General features: G+C 36.3%; 1 protein-coding gene across 1 annotated transcript; it reads left to right on the top strand.

The window, feature by feature from the left end:
* Window positions 1-2531: 2531 nt before the first annotated feature.
* LOC131298020 (heavy metal-associated isoprenylated plant protein 4) lies at window positions 2532-10956 on the top strand. The gene is made up of 4 exons (XM_058323285.1): window positions 2532-2788; window positions 6237-6382; window positions 10061-10145; window positions 10362-10956. The coding sequence occupies exons 1-4, from the start codon at window positions 2683-2685 to the stop codon at window positions 10760-10762; spliced, it is 738 nt and encodes a 245-aa protein (XP_058179268.1). The 5' UTR covers window positions 2532-2682; the 3' UTR covers window positions 10763-10956.
* Window positions 10957-18759: the final 7803 nt, after the last annotated feature.

Raw genomic sequence — 18759 nt, 5'->3', positions numbered from 1 at the left:
TACAATGAAAACTCCCACCAACCCAACTCCCTACCCCAAAGCACAACACCGAAACAACATATACATAAAACAAGAACTAATCTAAATGCATCTATGAGAAGACTCACAACCAATGTAAATCAGCACTAGGGCAACCATAGCCAACAGTCAAAAATCAAGCAGCCGCTCAACGATCAATCTGCATCCATCTCAAAAAACCTAACACACCTCAAAACAAACCAATGAATAACCGTTTGTCGAATGGCGCTCATTTTAACAGCAGCCGAGACAGATCAATTATCCTAACCCAGTGCGAGTATGTGATAGTAGATGTTGACCACACAATTTAGTAACCTAACACACCTCAAAACATAACCAGTGAATAACTGCTGTTCGGATCGCCCATTTTAAAGGGGGCTAGATAGATCAATCATCCTAACCCAGTGCGAGTGTGTAATTGGGTATGTGTGTGTGCACAACCGATGAACCACAGAAAGAAGCCGACACAATCCGCAGCAAGAAACACAAAATCGATACCACCGAACCTGCGCCAAAAATTCAAAGCACAAAACCCCAAAACACCAAAAAGACACACACAAGCTAGCCTGGAAATAGCCAAACGGACCGGACGGGGAGAATGAAGAGGGGAAGCCGGTACCTAGCAGAGAGGGAATGGAAAGTGGAAAAACAAACAAAAGAAGATTCTGATCGGCCGGGGGAGGGGAAATAAGAATAAGGGGGGCCGATCGGTACAACAGGATTACCAATCAGACTGGGAAAGGAGAGGCTAGAGGTGGGGAGCTGACCGGTGGAAATCAGAAGAAGGAAGAGGGAAACCCCGATTGCTCGACAGGGAGGGGCGATCGGAGTCGGGGGAGTTGAGCAATCGGGGGAGAGGGAGTCGGGGGAGTTGAGCAATCGGGGGAGAGGGGGCCGATCTGTGGGCATGTATCCGGCAGCGGGGGTGGAACTGAGGAGGTTGGGGGTTACAATAGGATTTAGATTTTTTATTTCTCTAGTTTGATACTAAAACTTGTCTTTTCATGACAGTGAAATTTACCCTACAGATAAAGTTGCATTGGTTGTTCGTATTTTGTTGTGAATTTGTCTTTTTTCTGTTTGATAACAGAAGGGGCTAGCTCTAGATGGATCTATGGAAAATGGGTGAATTTGGATAAAGTTTTGCCGGTTTAGTCTTTAATAAATAGATCATTAACCTATTTAAAATCCAGTGAGTTAGTATATAATTATAATCCATGGATGCCCACTTTGAACGATTAATTTAGAGGACTGAAATGCAACTCGCCAATTGACCCAACTACGTACATTTCCCTGTTAATTTGCAGCTGCATATTGAATATATTTAGATCTATCTATATGAAAAAAAGAAAAGGTGGTGCATGTCTGCATTATGCTAGTTAGGATTAAATTTTTTCCGCCAGCGGTGGAAACGGTGGATGTTCCACTGCTGCCCACTGTGGACCCTACGTTTATTGTTATAATTTGAATCGTTCATCTTGTAGGGTCCATAGTGTACCATCTTCACGCAAAAAATCAGTTTGATTGGATATCAATAGATCATTCAAAAGTTAAATTTCAGGTTTATAAAATGGACAATTCGATCCTGTCAAGTTACACTATCCATGACCATCCGTTTTATAAACCAAAATTTAAAATTTTGATACATCTAATCGATAACCTCACAAACAACACAAAAAATAGGGCGGGTCCTGCAAGATGAACGATTGAGGTCGGCAATTAACGAACCTTGTGGCCCAAAATAATGGTGGTGGAAAACCCATAATTTCAGCCGCCGGCGAAATGAATTTAATCTTATATTAGTTTATTTTTGTGCGGCATTAGCAGATTTAGGGAGCGGGGGGGTGCTGCTGTGCCCATTTATGGGCCCACTCCGGTCTCGCTCCGATGATCGGAATCGTTCACTTTGTAGAGCTCGTCAAGTAGAACAATTATGCAAAAAATCAGCCTAATTGGATATCATTAAGTGCCTGATCGGAACCTTTTTATTTTGAAAAGAATGGATCCGAAACACTGAATCAAATCTACTATAAACCATGGACCGAGAGTTATATGGGCTCCGATCATGCACTTAATGATATCCAATTAAGCTAATTTTTCGCATAATTGTTCTACTCGACGAGCTCTACAAAGCGAACGATTCCGATCATCGGAGCGAGACCGGAGTGGGCCCATAAATGGGCACAGCAGCCCCCCGCGTCCGCAGATTTATGCCTAATTCCGTCCATAAATTCTTGGACAATCTATCATCCGAAAGAAATCATGCATTAATTAAGCGAATGAAGATGCTATGTGTGTTTAAGGAAACAAAGATATACATATAAAAGGTTCTGCAGTTAACGAGATTGCGGGAAAAGGAAAGGAAAATCCTATCTAACCAGGAATTTTCCAATAGCTAGCGAACCACCCTCAGCCAAATCTCACCAACCAGTTGCCTCTCTCGAACATTTGAAATAATAAGAAATTAAACATGCCAAAGAAGAAGAGAAGAAGGTTGCTCTTTCTTGTGGTTCTAGCAAAGTTTAAAATTCAACCATTACTACCAAGCAAGGTAGCTAGGCACCCACATCACACCTTCTTTATAATTTATATACATATATATACATACATACAGAGAGAGAGAGAGAGAGAGAGAGAGAGAGAGAGAGAGCAGTGGTGGCTGAGATGGCTAAAGAAGAGGAGAAGAAGGTGATTACTGCAGTTTACAAGGTTAATCTGCATTGCCCCAAATGTGCAGAAGACATTAAAAAGCCTCTCCTTAGAATCGCAGGTACCTTTTTCTCATTGATTTGATTTCTTGCTAGTTCCAATATTATGACTTCTATCTGTACTATTTTTTTCCCCTCTTTGAATGTTTAATTTTCTGTACTTAAAAGAACTATTTCTTTCGTCCTTAAATAAGTGTTCGGCGCGCAAATTTAGGTTTTATAAAAAATGCATGTTTTCCATTAAAAAATCTATCTTTCTATACTCATTGCTATCTATTGATTTGTGAAAAAAAAGTTAATTCTTTTAACGAAACAAATGCATCTTTTTAAAAGTCTATTAGAGGGTGTTCCGGTTTTGTTAAAAAAGAACTTTTTGAAAAAGAAGGCAATTTCAAGCTCAAAAATCATGTGTTTACACAAATAATTTTTCTACTAATATGGATTTTGTTTGATAGATCTCTTTAAGATCTTTTAAACGGTGCAAAAAAAATTGAAAAAATATTTTTCATTTTCATTATATTTGAGTTTGAAATTAGCTCCGTTTGAAAAAAAGTTAACTTTTTAAAAAGTGGAACACCTTCTAAGTTTGCGCGCCGGACACTTATTTTGGATCAGCGAGAGAGTAGTATTATAGTTTATATGCCCTTGAATATCGTTCAATTTCTATTTTTTCCTTTCACAAAATTTTTGGTTTGGTTCGGTTCATCTCATGAACTAGTTTTCTTTTAAAAATTTAAAAAGGTAACTAAATCAAACCTTATTCAATTAGGTGGTTTACAACTATACGCTGGAAATACTTTTTTCAACGACACATTTTTTCCAGAATCGTAGAATTAAACGGAATTTGCAAATATGTTTTCAAAATATATATGAGAAATGATATTGGCACTCCAAAAATTGATGTAGGCACTCCAAAAAAAAAAGGAAAATAGCTTTGGAGTTACACTAATTTTGGAGTACCTGCATCAATTTTTAGAGTGTCAATATGATTTCCCTAGTAAAATCTTGAAGAAGCAAATTTTTAAAAGAAAAGTATTCACGGTTCCTTGAAAAAGAAAACTTAAGAAGTCTAATAGAATTAAAGACTAACTAACAAAGCCAAAGCCGCCATTAATTCTAGTTTTAATGGACATTGATCCTTTTTAAAAAAAATTAGGTCTTCCTTGTCAGGAACCACTAGTGTTTCGATTGAATTTGTAAAAAGATTCATCAAAAGACTAGAAAGCTAGTGACACAAATTGCATAAATAATAAATTTATCAAGCCATAACTTTGTTATCAATATGGTTACCTAGCATCTAATTGGTAGTATAAAGGAAAAAGATATGCTTCCTCCGTCCCTTTTTAAGTATTCAGCTTCGCTCTAACTTATTAAGGAGACATCATCGTTATACCTTTCATATCAACTTTTATCTCAATTTTTTCTATTTACCCTCTATGGAGACATCATTATTACACTTTTACTCACTAACTTTTTAAAATGGAATATACTTTTAGGGGCAAAATATAAATGTTGTAACTTTTACAAAATGAACACTTATTAAGGGACAATTCAAAATGAAATACTGGACTCTAAAAAAGAGATGAATGGGGTACTGTTTATATCCTTATTTACAGGTTAAACGATTTTGGGAGAATGGTATCCCCTCAAATTTGCATGAAATGGTGGATCACTTTGAATTCATAAATTTTCTTTAAAATTATAACATTGGTATAGTATTAAAAAAATTTGCTTAAAATTTCAGAACATCGAGATCAGAGCTCATATGATGAAAACATTATGAAATTGTATGGAAATATTAATTAATTATGAGCTCTATAATACTAACTATTATTTCAAGACCAATTCTACGAAATTTTTATGCATAACGTTTTGAACTTGAGGTGATCCAAGGGGTGCATACCTAGACAGGAGTATGTACGGTAGCATTTCTCAGTTTTTTGTATAATTGATTTAATTAATATAAAGTATAACTACCCTTTTTTTGAAAAAAGTTGAAAAAAAAATCTGCTCGAATTCAAAACATTTTACTAACTACCTCCGTTCCGCTAAGATTCTTAATCTTATGTACTTATTTTTTAATTTATGAGAGAGATCATTCTCTCGTAGTACATCACCTCTAATTCAAAACACCAGTACGGGTCCACATGTTATTATAGGTGGCCATATGACCACCCTAAGTTTTTTATTTATTTATGAATATTATATTATAGATTGTAATTAATTCATCTCAGGTTTTGTTTGAACACTCAGTCCTATACAATGAAACACATATCAATGTAAGTAATTTACAATTGAACACATAATATACTATCTCAAATCAAGGTACACACTCTTAATAACAATATATATATATATATATATATATATATATATATATATATATATATATATATATATATATATATTCGGATGAAGCCTTTCCGGTCATTTTTTTTGGCCGATTTCTCACGGGTACCCTGAAAATCATGTTCTGAACACATTGAGCGGCTCGGATCATCGAAATTCGAACGGAAAATGGGAGGAATGGAGATGTCCTTATTTTAACTAAAATAAGGACCTCCTTATCTGAAAATGACTGTATATATATATATATATATATATATATATATAGAGAGAGAGAGAGAGAGAGAGAGAGAGAGAGAGAGAGAGAGAGAGAGAGAGAGAGAGAGAGTCGTTCTCTGACTTCTCTCAAAAGACAATCAACTCTATATCTCCAAAAACAAGAGTATATGTCAAAAAAGATCTATGCAAAGCTATTCACATCATAATTTCCTACAAAAAAAAAACTATTAGTGTATTTATGTGACGGTTTTATCTTGCTAGGCTCAAAATATAAAACTTCGTTGAGAAAAATTGTAGCATCTTATGCGTTTTTGTATTTAATTTTGGTCGTATTATTCGCGCTAATATGAAGTTTTATGTATATATGACTGGTTGGTAGAGCTAAGGTAATTCTTGGACACTTAGATAAAAATTTATGGAGCCGCCACTGATTAAAAAAATGGATACTTATTTTCCTTAGCATAATAGGGCCTTGTACTTTATACCATACCAAACCTTGGGAAACCGCCTCCTTAATTTATTGGGTGGTAATATGTTGCAAAATTCTGCTCTCTATAATTTTATTGTGGAACGTTATAGGAATGCAACAGATCGAATTATCAATGACATACTACTCTCTCTGTCCCTTTTTTAGAGTCTAATATTTCATTTTGGATTGTCCCTTAATAACTGTTCATTTTGTAAAGTTAGTAGGTAAAAGTAGGTGTATTTTTCCTTTTGCCCTTAAAAGTAGATTTCATTTTGAAAAATTAGTGAGTAAAAGTGTAATGATGATGTCTCCTTAGATGGTAAGTAGGGAAAGTGGAGGTAAAAGCTGATGTGAAATGTTTAATTAATGTTGATGTCTTCTTAATAAGTTGTAGTTAAAGGGACAGAGGGAGTATTACTTATAGATAGATATATACGTGAAATAGAACTAATCTATCCCAATTATGGTGCATGCAGGGGTCCAGAGTGTGGATGTCCAGTTTGAGAAAGGGGAAGTTACAGTGAAAGGTAGCATTGATGAGAAGGAAATGCATAAACGGCTTGAGAAGTTGAGCAAGAAAAAGGTCGAGATTGTTGATAATAAAGCAAAGATCACCAAAGAAGTACGTAAGCGCCTCATAAACTTTCTATAAGAGTCGTTTATGCAGAATGGCAACCAAATTTTTATGCAAAAGGAATTTTCATTAGCTATATATAAATTCTTAGACAGAAGGTATCATCAACTTTTTGTTGAATTTGTAGGATATTAAAAAACAAATTTGATATGATATTAAAGGGGTTGGTCAAGTATGTTCTTGGCTTGATACTTAGGGATTTGCTGCCTCCTAAGGTTTTCGATTCAATTCTCTTAACCAACAACTCTTAGTTAGTAGGAATTCGTGCGAAAGTGTGAGCGCAAGCTGGCCCGGGACGCTTTGCATTGCCCAAAAAGAAAGATAGTCTACTTACAATTAAGAATTAGAAATTAACATCTGAGTAGCCAATTAATATACTAAGCAAATGTGTTGTGTGATCTCAAGCCTTCAAACACCCATTTCTAATTTTTTAGATTTAATTTCATTGAAATTCAAAAAAATGATGAAAATCCATGGGAGAAGGTCATGGCCCTTCAAGCCATAATGGCCAGACTTACAACATATCTAGCCGAGAAGAGATTGACGAGCTTACATGAAGAAGAAACTTCGGCATGCGCTGGCGAAGTAATAGTTGGGGAGGCCCAGCCTCCAGATCGCCTCCAGCCTCCAGATCGTATAAGCAACCTCCTAGGAGGATGTCAACAAATGTGACTCTGGTGGAGGAGGATAATGAGCGCCTCCTGAAGGATGGATTATCAAAACGAAGAGATGTGTCGAATGATTTTCCCACATCATCCTAGACATCAACAAGTCAGGGAATTAACCAGATATACTTAAGACTTCCGCAATCTCAATATATAGCTTCTCCTAAGGATGAGTACCATATGCCTATGGCCGATCTTTTGGTGGATGGAGCAGCTAAACCCAAGGTTCTCTCGTTGAAGCGAAACCTCCTACTTGCGAGAAGAGTGCTAGAGTCTTCTCGGCCTACTTTCTTAGAAGGTATATTTCTGCATTGGCCGAGAATGTTCAAGTTGTCCCATTACTTCTGAGGTAAAAAAAGAGAGGAAGATTTCAAGTGAGGGTAACATTTGAGGTGATTAAGAGCCCCTCCTTGGAAGCCTAATTGGTAAATGGCCGCTTACTCCCATGGTATTCCAGTAAATATCTCAACGAGTTGTAAAGGGACAAGGGTTGGCCGTTTTCCTTGCCGATCCTCCTTTTTTGGATCGGCGATGAAGAATCATTCGGCCTAAACACTTGTACTTCCTGTTACGCTTCTTGGACGTTGTTGTTACATGGTTTGAAGACGAAAAGCTCTTTTGGGTTTGATCTCACTATCACTGGTTCTCCTTCATATCCAAACTCTCATATTTTTCTCAAAAAGAGAGCTTGAAGGGGATTGTGTTTGTATCAAGAATGGACCGCTCCTATCAAGGAGATCCATCCCAAATAGAAAGGAGATATCCATGGACACCCCGCCACATCAGCACAGATACCTCCTGCCATGTCACTTTAAGTTCATGGGACTAAAACAATAAATGATAATGGGGCCGGGTTCTATAGTGGCCCACTTTCTGAAACATGTTGGAGCAGTTGGACAAAATTACAAAAGAGTGGGACACTTGGTGGCCTAGAATTTGTTTCAGTATCAAATAAAAAGGGTTGTTTCAGTATCAAAGGGTCAGTCCTGAGCCCATACCTCTTTGCTTTAGTTATGGATGAATTGAATAGACAATTTCAAGAGGATATTCCATGGTGTATGATGTTTGCAGATGACATTGTCCTCGTAGATGAAACTGCTAGATGTGTTAATACGAAACTAGAAATTTGGAGAGAAGCATTAGAGTCAAAGGGTTTTCGGATAAGTAGGAGTAAAACTGAGTATATGGTGTGCAAGTTTAGTGGTACCAGTAGTGCGCATGAAGAAAGAGTGATGATCCAAGATCAGGAGATACCAAAGAGTGATCATTTTAAGTATTTAGGCTCAATTATTAGTAGAGATGGAGAGAATGCTGATGATGTGACCCATAGGATCCAAGTGGGGTGGCTCAAGTGTAGAAGCGCTACTGGTGTACTATGTGACAAGAGGGTACCTACAAAATTAAATGGAAAATTCTATGGAACTGTCATAAGATCAGCAATGCTTTATGGGACAGAATGTTGGCCTATTAAGAAACAACATGTGAGCAAAATGAGTGTAGCAGAAATGAGAATGTTGAGGTGGATGTGTGGTAAGACTAGACGAGACAAGATTAGAAATGAAACAGTTCGTGAGATGGTAGGTGTAGCACATATAGAGGAGACGTTGAGGAAAAATAGGCTAAGAATAGGCTAAGGTGGTTTGTGCATATCTACCGTAGACCAGAAGATGCAGTAGTTAAGAGAGCGGATAGGATAGCTTTAGGTAGTAATGTTACGGGGAGGGGTAGACCTAAATTGACATTAGATACTGTAGTGCGCAAAGATATGAGTATAATGGGTCTGTGTGAACAAGTGACACTTGACAGAGTCCAATGGATGAAACAGATTCATGTAGCCGACCCCAAGTGATTGGGACGTAAGGCTCGGTTTGGTTTGGTTTGGTTTATCAAATAGAAAGGGTGGACTTTTTGTCAAAGGAACACATGACAGCTTGAGAGAGCTTCCGGAGAAAGTGGGCAAGAGATGTGCATCACGGGGTCCAGTTTTTCCTGATGAGCTCACTCAAGGAGGTTTTGGTGCGCCTATAAACATGAAGCTAAGTTGATTGTGCAAAGGTTCCTCGCACCAAAAGCTCACAGCTGCCTATCCTATCTAGGTAGAAGAACTATGCCACGTAGTATCATTCCTATCCTTTCTCGCACTTAGTTAGTTTCCTATTAGATTAGAAGTCCCAAGAAAAAGAACCAATTAGTAGTTTCTTCTTAGGCTATACACAACGCCTGAAGGAGGTTCAGATTAGGCTCAACATCTCCATCAACACTTAGAGCAGTCTTGCGCCCATAATTTCTCCTACGCTCGCTACGAGACATCCACTTCACTCGCCGACTTTTGCCGGAGTCCTTTTTCTCCCGCTTCTTGGGGGAAAGGGGACAACAGGTCGTTGCTGTAGGGTTTTTCGTGTGAAACTAACCTTATGTCAAATGTTTCCTTTACTGAGCAAATTAGGCGACAACTGAGTGATCCCCTTTTTCATCAGAAGCAAATCATGTCACCATCGCTAAGAATACTCCTATGAGAGCATCTGTATCATGCTTGTTAAAAGCCCATGTAAACTAAAGTAGCGAGGAAAATCCAAAAAGTCTCCAAAATCTACTCTGCGCTAGGCTTGCTATATGACCCTACAATATGAAAGAGGAACAATTCCTCGTTTAGTCAGCCGAGGAACTATTCACTAGTCATTCTATATAATACTATTATTCTTAGCCCCACCTCCTATTATTATATTATTTTATCAAAAGCCCTCCAATTATTTGCACTAATAGCCATTTTCAGGAGAAACCCCACATTACAAAAATACGAATATTTAATTGAAAAAAGAGTATAAATAAAGAGCCTGAGCAGTGAACATTTTAAAAATAGGTAGTTAAAGTAATAAAGTGACTTTTTGCTCTCTAATTTGGTCCAAAATTTAAAGATACTGGTGTGGATGCTCTGACATCTATTCAATTATTACACTTTTGTGGGACACTAATAGATATTGTTCTCTTCTGATCCAAGAAGAAGGTGCGCACTACAACAATCAAAGCTTATTTGCACTGCAGCAAATGTGAGGATGGCCTGCGCAGGAAGTTGCTAAAGCAGAAAGGTATCACCCTCAATAGCATCAAACATACCTGTCGTTTTTTGTTTTTTGCCTCTCTTGTGTTTTTGCTAAAAGGAACAGAAAACTCGTTCGTTGAATAGTATTCTCTGGCAGTTGTGAGTTTTGTCTATTTCGCAAATGTCTCACTTCCAAGAAATTGCATAAAACATTTTTGTTTAAGGACATTCGACAATCAATTGTAAACATTGTGAAATTTAGGTATTCACGATGTTAAAATGGACACAAAAGCTCAGACCATAACAATCGAAGGAAGTGTTGAGCCGGAAAAACTCTTGACATTCATGAAAGAGAGGGTGCACAAACACGCGGAGATAATACCTCTGAAGCAAGAGAAAAAAGAGGAGAAGAAAGAGGAGAAGAAAAAGCTGGAGAAGGAAGTGGACGAGGACAAGAAGAAGAAAGAAAACCAAGTCGAAAAGAAAGACAAGTTGTATACAGTACAAGTTAAAAAGGCTGAAACCAAAAAGGTTGTTGAGTTTAAGGAAGAGAGGAAAGTGGAAGGAAAAACTCCAGAGGGAAACGTTCCGTACTTCGTTCACTATGTTTATGCTCCTCAGACGTTTAGCGAAGAAAATCCAAATGCTTGCTCAATAATGTAAAGAGTATTTTATCACCAATTCCGAAGTAGTTCTACTTCTGAATATGTGATGTGCCTGAATATATGTTACATATATGGGCATAGTTTGTTGTTTTTGGTTTTTCTCCATTTCATCGAGGAATGTACTTGAAACAACTTTGATGCAAGTTGTAATCTTAACAATAAAGGAATTCATGATGGCATGCTGATTTCTCACATTATAGAGAGAGCGTTGATGAATGTGAAGTTCTTAAGCGGAGAAAGATTTTTTTTGAGGTATGTACGTCTTTCATATAATTTGGACATGTTAACTAATGAATGTCTATATGGGGGACGGGGACTCAGGATTTACCGACACGTGGATCTATTACCAACAACATATACAATCGATCTCTTTGTAATACTTAAGAATAATTATAGAAAAAAAAAACACTAAAATGCTAAGTAAAAAGTTGTCAAATGGATATTTACCATGAAATATTATTTTCCTTACAATTGAGCTGGATAATTTTTTTATATTTCTGACACTTTGCATGATATAAAAAGGGAAAATCACGGGACAGTGGTGTGCAGTGGAAATAATGACCACTTGATGGTACCGAGTTTTGAAATTACAAGAGCTATGGTATGCCCAAGAATATTGACCAAAACATGGTAAGGCTTTGCAAGCTTACGATTTTACCCCTTTCTTTAACAGTCAACAACTTTATTATTTTCTCTCTTCCTTTACTACCTTGTACGTCTCTCTCATCTTTTAACAAAAAGTCTAGGTTCACCATATATGTTCACCATACGCATGTGAGATCCATTCCGAGTCTCATAAAAATACAAAAAAATATCCATAAATTTAAAAATAATTTCTTATGGGGCCTTGCAAAAAAAAGAAATTCCAACGGATATCAGTAAGTATTTTTTCTAGATTCGTAGAGTAAAATTGTTTAACTGCTCAGTTTCGCCTTCGTAAATTCAAAAAAAATACTTACTGATATCCGTTAAAGTTGATTTTTTATAAGACCTCATAAAAAATTATTTTTAAATTTATGAGTACTCTATTTTTTTAGGTCTCGGAGTGGGCACCACATGCATGAGGTGGGCATATGCGGTGGAACTGTAGCATTGTCTTCCAATATGTACAACAAAAACTCTTCAAAAATCGTGTGTATCAATTGTGGGTCTGATTTATGTGAACAGAATCGTGGGTCTTATAATTTCTATCAAAAATATGTTTGAGCCAAAGATGTGGACGAAAATTGAGCGTACAAAGAGGCACGAAGGGGACTCAAGTTACCAACCTAAACACGTATTCGAACCCATACAAACGCCAGTTTAAAGCCACGCCAAAATAAACGGTGTTCTTGGGCCTTTCTCTTTGTCACTCGTTAACGAAACTGATCGAGATTAGGGAACCACTCAATCATCCGTCTGTAATTGTAACGACCCGAATTTTTGCCCTATTTTTTTTTAATACAAATTTGAAATGTTAAAACTAATTCAATAATCAGTTAGATTTATTAATTAAATTACATTATTATGTGTATATTTGATATTACTAAAAAAAAAATCGTATTCGAAACATATTAAACTTTAGAGATATACATTCATCTCTTATCCTTCGTATCTAAACGCTAATTAGAATTCTATTGAAACTATATCTCTCTCTCCTCCCGAATTCCACCACCTCTATACTTCTCCTCTATAAATGCCTCTCTCCTCTCTCACAATACAATACTCCTAGTCCTCTACAAAAACAAAAAAAAATAAGAAAAGAGGGATCACACCCTTTCGATTTTCGTCCATATCACGTCCCTCTATTCACGGCCTGTTTCCTCCTAGTTGCTGTCGTTTTTAGGCCTAAGTTTCTTCACGAAAGTTGTAGAGGGCGTCGAGAGCTTTGATTTCGACCTAAGAATTGCCCTAAACGGTCAAGAATTGATAGAGTTATCACCATTCAAAATTAGGTAAAATTCTCGGATTTTGATTTCCAGACAGATTTAGCGATCCTTCTAAACTTCCATTTTTCTACTACTTAGAGTGGTTTTCGGGCTTAGACTTCTTCATGAAAGCCGTAGAGTGTTTCAAGATCTTCGGGAAAGACACAAGAATCATCCAAAAAGGCAGATGTTTGGTCAAGTTATTCCAACCCTAAGTTGCTGCTAGAATATCAATCTTTCGCCACCAAACGAAAACCCACCGGACTGCACCGAATCGCCTTGTCCGGATTAAAGGTATTATAATCTATATCCTACCTTCTCCTAAGTATAATAAGTGTTTATATATTGTTATTTAACGTTTCGGAGTAGGAGAAATCAACCCCAACGTCGCACTGTATCCTACCAAATTTTTAACTTACTCGAGACCAAGTCCATATTGCCAAAATGCTAAACTCTATATCTGTGTGGACCACATGTTTATTGTATAAAGAGTAAGTCAAGTTTTTTTGCAAGGGATAAGTGAAAAGGTAGGTGGTAGTTCTTTCAAGATCAAGATCAAGTCTATATTGTCCAAAGACTACACTTTATGTCTGTGTGGACCACATATTTATTGTATAAAGAGCAAGTCATATTTTTTGGCAAGTGATAAGTAAAAAGTTAGGTGGTGGTTCTTTCAATATTAAGACCAAGTCCATATTGCCCAAAGACTACACTTTATGTCTCTGTGGACCACATGTTTATTGTATAAAGAGCAAATCATATTTTTTGGCAAGTGATAAGTAAAAAGTTAGGTGGTGATTCTTTCAAGACAGGTGGTGATTCTTTCAAGACCAAGTCCATATTATCCAAAGACTACACTCTATGTCTGCGTGGACCACATGTTTATTGTATAAAGAGCAAATCATATTTTTTGGCAAGTGATAAGTAAAAAGTTAGGTGGTGGTTCTTTCAAAACCAAGACCAAGTCCATATTGCAAAAAGACTACACTCTATATCTGTATGAATTTGAGTTTTAGGGTTGAATTCTTAAGGAACTTAAGAACCTAACTTGAGATCCCTTGGATTGAGTGTTTAAAACCTGTTTTGATGCATGGATTCGATGTTCTTAAAATAGCTCTTTAATATATCTGAGTTTGAGCATGATTAGTGAAGTTTTTGTGTGAGTTTGAAGTGTATTGAAAGGTTTTGGAGTATATCTGAATTCAATTTCTAATCAATGTTTCCACCAAATACTTCTCCTGTCCCCCTTGGTCTTGTATCCATTATTTCTTCCCACAAACTAATTCGTGTTGCATAACGAGCAGTCCATATTTTAGCTTCGTCTGATGAATTGTTCCACCGTCATATTGGGAAGGGTGGTATAGGGTAATGAGGCTGCAAGAAAAGTTGCACAAAGTGATTGTTCCCAACACGGGCAATAGCTATTTCAATGCGCTCTTGGGCTGGAACTGGAGGGGATCTCAATGGGAAGTGAGTAAAAGTTGCACAAAGTGAGTAAAAAAAATAAAAGTAAAATTTCAATAACATAAAGAAATTTACTCACGTATATAATATTAAATAATTTAAAAATACATATAAAGAGTAAAAAAATAAGTGTTCCGATTTTTAATTCGTTTGAACCGGTGCGAAGATCTTATTTTTCTTATCATTTCATTCTAAATGGTCGTAATGAATTTTTGGCTCAAAGCCTTTCAATGAGCACCCTAAGAGAGACCTGGAACTAAATAATAAGTCTTAGGATACTTGTTGAAAGGCCTTCGAGCCAAAAATTCATTATGATCATTGAAGACAAAATGATAAAAAAAAACAAGATCTTTGCATCGATTCGACCGGAATGAAAATTGGAACACTTAAATAATATCAAATAAATAAAAATGAAAAAAGATATAAAAGTTATTAAGTAAATAAATAAGAAATAAGAAATTGCCGTGGGTTTAATTATTGCCAGGGTATAATATTAAATAATTAAAAAATACATATAAAGATTAAAAAAATAAGTGTTCCGATTTTTAATTCGTTTGAACTGGTGCGAAGATCTTATTTTTCTTATCATTTCATCCTAAATGGTCGTAATGAATTTTTAGATCTAAGACTTTTCAATGAGCACCCTAAGAGAGACCTGAAACTAAATAATAAGTCTTAGGAAACTTGTTGAAAGGCCTTCGAGCCAAAAATTCATTATGATCATTGAAGACAAAATGATAAAAAAAAAATAAGATCTTTGCATCGATTCGACCGGATTGAAAATTGAAACACTTAAATAATATTAAATAAATAAAAATGAAAAAAGATATAAAAGTTATTAAGTAAATAAATAAGAAATAAGAAATTGCCGTGGGTTTAATTATTGCCAGGGTATAATATTAAATAATTAAAAAATACATATAAAGATTAAAAAAATAAGTGTTCCGATTTTTAATTCGTTTGAACCGGTGCGAAGATCTTATTTTTCTTATCATTTCATCCTAAATGGTCGTAATGAATTTTTAGATCTAAGACCTTTCAATGAGCACCCTAAGATAGACTTGAAACTAAATAATAAGTCTTAGAATACTTGTTGAAAGGCCTTCGAGCCAAAAATTCATTATGATCATTGAAGACAAAATGATAAAAAAAACAAAATATTTGCATCGATTCGACCGGATTGAAAATTGGAACACTTAAATAATATTAAATAAATAAAAATGAAAAAAGATATAAAAGTTATTAAGTAAATAAATAAGAAATAAGAAATTGCCGTGGGTTTAATTATTGCCAGGGTATAATATTAAATAATTAAAAAATACATATAAAGATTAAAAAAACAAGTGTTCCGATTTTTAATTCGTTTGAACCGGTGCGAAGATCTTATTTTTCTTATCATTTCATCCTAAATGGTCGTAATGAATTTTTAGATCTAAGACCTTTCAATGAGCACCCTAAGAGAGACCTGAAACTAAATAATAAGTCTTAGGATACTTGTTGAAAGGCCTTCGAGCCAAAAATTCATTATGATCATTGAAGACAAAATGATAAAAAAAACAAGATATTTGCATCGATTCGACCGGATTGAAAATTGGAACACTTAAATAATATTAAATAAATAAAAATGAAAAAAGATATAAAAGTTATTAAGTAAATAAATAAAAAAATAAGAAATTGCCGTGAATTGAGTGGGTATTATTGCCGAGGGTAGTTTGGTGACTTTGGTCTGGGGGTGGGGTCGGGCGGGGGGTGTGTCAGGGGGGAGCGCAAAGAAATTTGTCCAGTCTTGGACGGTGTTGTCTTGGACAAAGGACAAATTTGTCCAGTCTCATCATGCTTATTACCCATACCATGTATTGGTGATATTATTTGTAAGTGTCATGTCTTGGTAATTTGAAGACTTGACACCAAGAAATGGTGATTTATCCTGCTCCACGCCACCTGTGGGTAATTTTCCTAAATTCTCTCTCAGTACTATATGTATAATCAACACAAACTACTCTCTCTAATATAGTCATCAAATACAGGTAAAACTAGAGCCGAAGTCCCAAGTTTCAAAACGAATGGGTATTATTGATCTTTTCAGGTCTCAACAATCTTTTGAGCACGATTTTTAAGTTTGAAAACTCAACTCTAGAGCGCAAACCAATGATAAAATTCTCAAGTCGATCATTCGAAAGTACTAAAAGCTCAATATTCAAGAAGTCTAGGACAAGTTTTTTTTTTCTTTGATCGGCTAAGTCTAGGATAAAATTTAGCAAAGGTGTTAAACCCATTGCTTGTCAAAACTTGGGCTTATTAACCTTTTTGATCCTTAAAGTATTGACTTCGTCTCATTTTCATCTCCAATATAAACATTAGAGATATTTGGTCCCCAATGTTTTAATTTTGTACCAATCTAGTCCCCAAACCTAACGCCGTTAGCTCCATCCGTCAAAATGAGGGACATTCTCGTTATTTTGCCCACTCTAAATTTATGTCGAACAAAAACGAAAAAAGAAGAAGAAGAGAGGCCGGCGACCTCACCCACGGCCACACTTCTTCTCCCCCTCTCTCCCCTTTTCTCCTTTTTCTTTCTTGGATAAACCCACCGCCGATCGCCTCACCACCGGATTGTTGCACGCAGCATGTAGCTTCTTTTTTTCGCTGCTCCTAGTCTCTCTCTCTCTCTCTCTCTCTCTCTCTCTCTCTCTCTCTCTCTCTCTCTCATACCACCCCCACAACCTCCCACCACTCACTCACACCACCACTGCAAACTCGTTCATCCGTCAAAATGAGGGGCATTCTCCGGTGTTGTTGCTTGGGAAGCATGTAGTTCCCGTACATCCTCAACCCTATAAAGATCTTCGCCGTAATCACCCGCCTCCTCCTCTCCCTTCGCTTGTTGTTCTCCCTCTCCTTCCACGATGGCAGCCTCGCCCCCCGTTGTCATTTGGTAATTCAACTAGAATTTTTGCTGAAGAATCGAAACAAAGGTTGTTGAATTTTTAGTTATCAGAATATCTCGAGAAATCAGTGATCCAAAAAGGCGTTCATAGATTCGAAGGATTCATTGGGTAGCTAAAGCGGTTTGGAAATTAGGATGGGAATCAGAAAACTGATAGGGCAAAGGTTAAAAGGGAGAGTTGGAGCCATAACTTTTCCTTCTTCCCATGGAACGACGGAGGGGGTGGGTGCTAAATACATTGTGCACTAACAATTGGCCTCACGGAAAGACAAAAAAGCTCGCCGGCAACCACGACGGAGGTTGCAAGCAAATCTCTCTCTTTTTTTCCCATTTTTCTTTGACAAATTTTGGGGTGGGAGAAATGACGTGAATGCCCCTCATTTGACGATGGGGCTGACGGCGTTAGACTTGGGGACTTAATTGGTACAAAATTAAAATATCGGGGACCAAATGTCTTTAATGTTTACATTGGGGACAAAAATGAGACAGAGTTAATACTTTGAGGATCAAAAAGGTTAATAAGCCTCAAAACTTACAAATGAGTCGGATGGATTCAGACAAGCAACACAAAAACTAAACCATCGCCGGGCTAAGTATGTTGTGTCAAGTTAAATGGTAGAATAGAAAAACAAAAAGAAGAACAGAAGGAAAAGAAAGAAACACTAAACTAAAAAGACTAAAATGGGGGCAGAAAATCCACGCACCGATTCCTTCCCTTGCAATGATAACTTTCCAAATCTCAACCTCAATAGATTTCACACATTTTTCACTCCTTGTGTTGCAGGGGATAATTTTTCAAATACTACTGTAATTAATTAGATTCCCATTACTTTCATATTTGTTGGGTTTTTTTTTAATGTTAACTATGGTTAAACTTGGTGGAAGTAAGAGTTCGAAAGAGCCAAAATTGAGCGTAATATTTACTCTCATTTGGTGAGGGTGAACTGAGAGTTTTTCCCAATCGATTTGTCTATTCCTCAAATGTTGGAAGCCATGGGCTAGCTTAGTTGACCAGGATTCGTGCATCTCATTAGGAGATTAGGAATTCAAGTCTCTCCACCTACATGTGAGTGTTTTTCCCTTGGAGGGTTTTTCTTTCTTTCTACCTTATAATTGGCTTATTTCTTGAATTGGTTGAGTTGTTGGGCTTGATTGACTCATTAACTCTCACAATTGATGTAGTGTTCTGGACTTATACTTTGTACTTTATATCTGATGTAAAATGATTTCTTCTATAGATTGACAAAAAAACAAAAGAGAAAGAAAGAAAACCCAATTGCTCAATCAAATAGTAGGAGTAATATTTTGGAGTACAAAATAGGAATGAGGAAAAAAGAAGAAAAGAATAATAGGGAAGGTAAAATAATATTTTAATGAGTATCGAAAATAAAATAGATAATATTATGGAGTTTTGAAAGAGATACGAGTAGGTAAAATGAAAAATGTGTACTACTCCCTCCGTCCCTTTTTAAGTGTCCTGCTTCGTAACTCCAACTTATTAAAAAGACATCATCATTACACCTTTCACATCAACTTTTTCCTACTTACCCATTATCATTACACTTTTACTCACTAACTTTTCAAAATAAAATCTACTTTTAGGGACAAAATAGACAATACACCAACTTTTACCCTCCCTAATTTTACAAAATGGACACTTATTAAAGGACAACCCAA

Source organism: Rhododendron vialii, chromosome 1a (assembly GCF_030253575.1).
Source record: "Rhododendron vialii isolate Sample 1 chromosome 1a, ASM3025357v1".
Taxonomy (NCBI): domain Eukaryota; kingdom Viridiplantae; phylum Streptophyta; class Magnoliopsida; order Ericales; family Ericaceae; genus Rhododendron; species Rhododendron vialii.
The sequence above is the reverse complement of the archived record's forward strand: the minus strand, read 5'-3'. Positions and strand labels throughout refer to the sequence as shown.